The sequence below is a fragment of the Primulina tabacum genome, unplaced genomic scaffold, assembly GCF_025594145.1.
Source record: "Primulina tabacum isolate GXHZ01 unplaced genomic scaffold, ASM2559414v2 Contig1053, whole genome shotgun sequence".
Classification (NCBI taxonomy): domain Eukaryota; kingdom Viridiplantae; phylum Streptophyta; class Magnoliopsida; order Lamiales; family Gesneriaceae; genus Primulina; species Primulina tabacum.
The window spans coordinates 1578-5000 of record NW_027460071.1 but is presented as its reverse complement, the minus strand read 5'-3'; the positions used below and the strand labels follow the sequence as shown (position 1 = coordinate 5000).

General features: G+C 28.2%; 1 protein-coding gene across 2 annotated transcripts in view; it reads left to right on the top strand.

Annotated features, from left to right (window-relative positions):
• LOC142535515 (protein TIC 214-like) overlaps positions 1-2781 on the top strand; it is a 7155-nt gene extending 4374 nt beyond the window's left edge. For both annotated transcript variants that reach the window (XM_075641807.1, XM_075641806.1), the window contains one exon: positions 1-2781. This exon is cut by the window's left edge. In XM_075641807.1, the coding sequence (XP_075497922.1) occupies positions 1-2640 (2640 nt within the window). In that variant the 3' untranslated portion in view covers positions 2641-2781.
• The last annotated feature ends 642 nt before the right edge of the window (positions 2782-3423 follow it).

The following is a 3423-nucleotide window of genomic DNA, read 5'->3' as shown; positions in this document are numbered from 1 at the left end:
CTTCGAAAAGTTTCAAAAGAAACAAAAAAATGGATTATCATCAGTTTTATAAAAAAAAAAATAAAAAAACTTTCAAAAGTAAATCCAATTCTATTATTTCAATTAAGAGAAGTATATGAATCGAGTGAAAATAAAGGCGAAAAAGATTCCATAATCAGCAATCAAAAAATTAACAAACCCGTTAGTAAAATTGGATCTACCAATTGGTCAAATTCTCCATTGACAGAAAAAAAGATGAAGGATCTGACTGATAGAACAAGTCAAATTCGAAATCAAACAGAAAGAATTAGAAAAGAGAAGAAAAAAGTCACTACAAGAATAAATATAAATAATATTAGTCCTAACAAAATAAGTTATAATGCTAAAAGATTAGCAAAATGGAAAATATTAAAAAGAAGAAATGATCGATTAATCTCTAAATTATTCCCCCTTTTTAACTTCTTGATTGAAAGAATATACACATATATGTTTTTATCTATCATTAATATTCCCAGAATGAATATAGAACTTTTTCTTACATCAACAAAAAAAATTATTGAGAAATTCATTTACAATAATGAAAGAAAGCAAGAAAATATTAATGAAAAAAATAAAAATCCAATTCCGTTTCTATCAACTATAAAAAAGCCACTTGATAGTATTAGTAAAAAAAATTCACATTATTTTTATGACTTATCCTACATGTCACAAGCATATGTATTTTACAAATTATCAAAAATCCAAGTTAGTAACTCGTCTAAATTAAGATCTATTCTTCAATATCAAGGAATCCGTTTTTTTCTTAAGCCTGAAATAAAGGATTCTTGTGAAATAGAAGAGATGTTTCATTCGAAATTAGGAGTTTCGAGTTATAAAATGAATCAATGGAAAGGATGGTTGAAAGGCTGTAATCACTACGATTTATCTCAGATGAGATGGTCTAGATTAATATCAGAAAAGTGGCGAAATAGAGTTCGCCACTGTCGTATGACGAAAAAGGAAAATTTAAGCAAACGGCATTCATATGAAAAAAACGAATTAATTGATTCCAAAAAACAACAAAAAATTGAAGTCTATTCATTAGTGAATAAATCGAATAAAAAAGATAATTTTCAAAAATACCATATATATGATCTTTTATTATATAAATTTTTAAATTATGATTATGAAAATAAAACAGAATGCTTTTTTTCTATATTTCCGTTTCAAGGAAATAAGAACCAAGAGATTTCTTATAACACACATAAAGACACCCTTTTTGATATGCTGAAGAGTATTTATATCAATAATTTTCTAGGAAAGGTAGATATTCTACCTATGGAAAAAACTGCGGATAGAAAATATTTTGATTGGAAAATTATCAATTTTTCTCTTATACAAAGGGTAGATGTTGAAACCTGGATCGCGATCGATATTAATATAAATCAAGATACTCCGATTGGTACTAATAATTCTCAAATAATTAATAAAAAAGATCTTTTTTATCTTATTATTCCAGAAATCAATCCAACAAACTCCCACAAAGTCTTTTTTGATTGGATGGGAATGAATGAAAAAATGTTAAAGCATCCCATATCGAATCTTGAACTTTGGTTCTTCCCAGAATTTGTGTTACTTTATAATGCATATAAAACGAAACCTTGGTTTATACCAAGTAAATTACTTCTTTTAAATTTGAATAGAAATAAAAAAAGTAGTGAAAATAAAAAGATCAATGAAAAGCAAAAAAGAAGTTTTTTGATACCATCGACTAAAAATCATCGAAATCAGGAACAAAAAGAATCCACAAGCCGAAGATACCTTCGCTCTATTCTTTCACAAGAAAAAGACATTGAAGAAAATTATGAACGATCAGACATGAAAAAAGGGAAAAAGCAAAAACAATACAAAAGTAACACAGAAGTAGAACTAGATTTATTCCTGAAACGTTATTTGCTTTTTCAATTGAGATGGGACGATACTTTGAATCAAAAAATGATCAATAATATCAAGGTATATTGTCTCCTCCTTAGACTAATAGATCCAAGAAAAATTATTATATCCTCAATTCAAAAGAGAGAAATGAGTTTGGATATAATGTTGATTCAGAAGAGTTTAACTCCTACAGAATTGATGAAAAAGGGAGTATTGATTATAGACCCCATTCATTTGCCTGGAAACGACGATGGACAATTGATTATGTATCAAATCATAGGTATTTCCTTATTTCAAAAGAGTAAGCACCAAACTAATCAAAAATACCAAGAACAAAGATATGTTTCTAAGAATAATTTTTATGAAGCTAGTTCACCACATCAAAGAATAACTGAAACTAGGCACAAAGCTCATTTAGATTTGCCTGTTCCTGAAAATATTTTATCGTTTAGATGTCGTAGAAAATTGAGAATTCTGATTTGTTTCAATTCGAAGAGTAGGAATGGTGTAGATAGAAATTCAGTATTTTGGAACGAGAAGAATGTAAAAAACAGCAACCAAGTTTCGTCTGATAATAAACATCTGGATAGAAAGAAAAATAAATTAATTAAATTAAAGCTTTTTCTTTGGCCTAATTATCGATTAGAAGATTTAGCTTGTATGAATCGTTCTTGGTTTGATACCAATAATGGCAGTCATTTTTGTATATTAAGGATAGAGATGTATCCACGAATTAAAAATTCGTGAATAATACACTTTTTAACTATATATATGCTTACTATATACTTATATACTTACTATATGCTTGTAGAGTATATGAAAGCAACCAAATACACACATCACATGTCTTACATTTCATTCGAATAGCTAATACGAAATTTGTCTCAATTAGATCGCAAAAGAAATCAACAGAACCTGCTTCATTTTCGGTCTAAATTCTTCGATGCGAAAAAGTACCAATCCTTTTCTATCCTCTATCTAAATCCAATTTTAAATTGGTTGGATTGATTGATTTTACTTCAGAAAATTTAGGAGTTCATAAATTGTATATACCACATTAAAATGAATAGCATTATTATTACTGATCAGTAAAATCCATATCTGTAAAAAAAGGGAGCAAAGGCATTTTTTATGGTCAAAAATTCATTCATTTCGATTATTTCTCAAAAAGAAAACGAAGAAAACAGAGGGTCTGTTGAATTTCAAGTATTCAGTTTCACCACTAAAATAAGGAGACTTACTTCACATTTGGAATTGCACAAAAAGGACTCTTCATCTCAGAGAGGTTTGCGAAAAATTTTGGGAAAACGTCAACGGCTGCTGGCTTATTTGTCAAAAAAGAATATAGGGCGTTATAAAGAATTAATCGGTGAGTTGGGTATTCGAGAAATAAAAACTCGTTAATTTGAAGTGTGATACCATTTAAACTTATTCATTTCCATTTTGATAAACTTCTTTTTACTTTCAGAAACGCACGGAAGAACAACTCGAGAAAAAAAAAACTTATGATTGCATCAACTACAAGAAAAG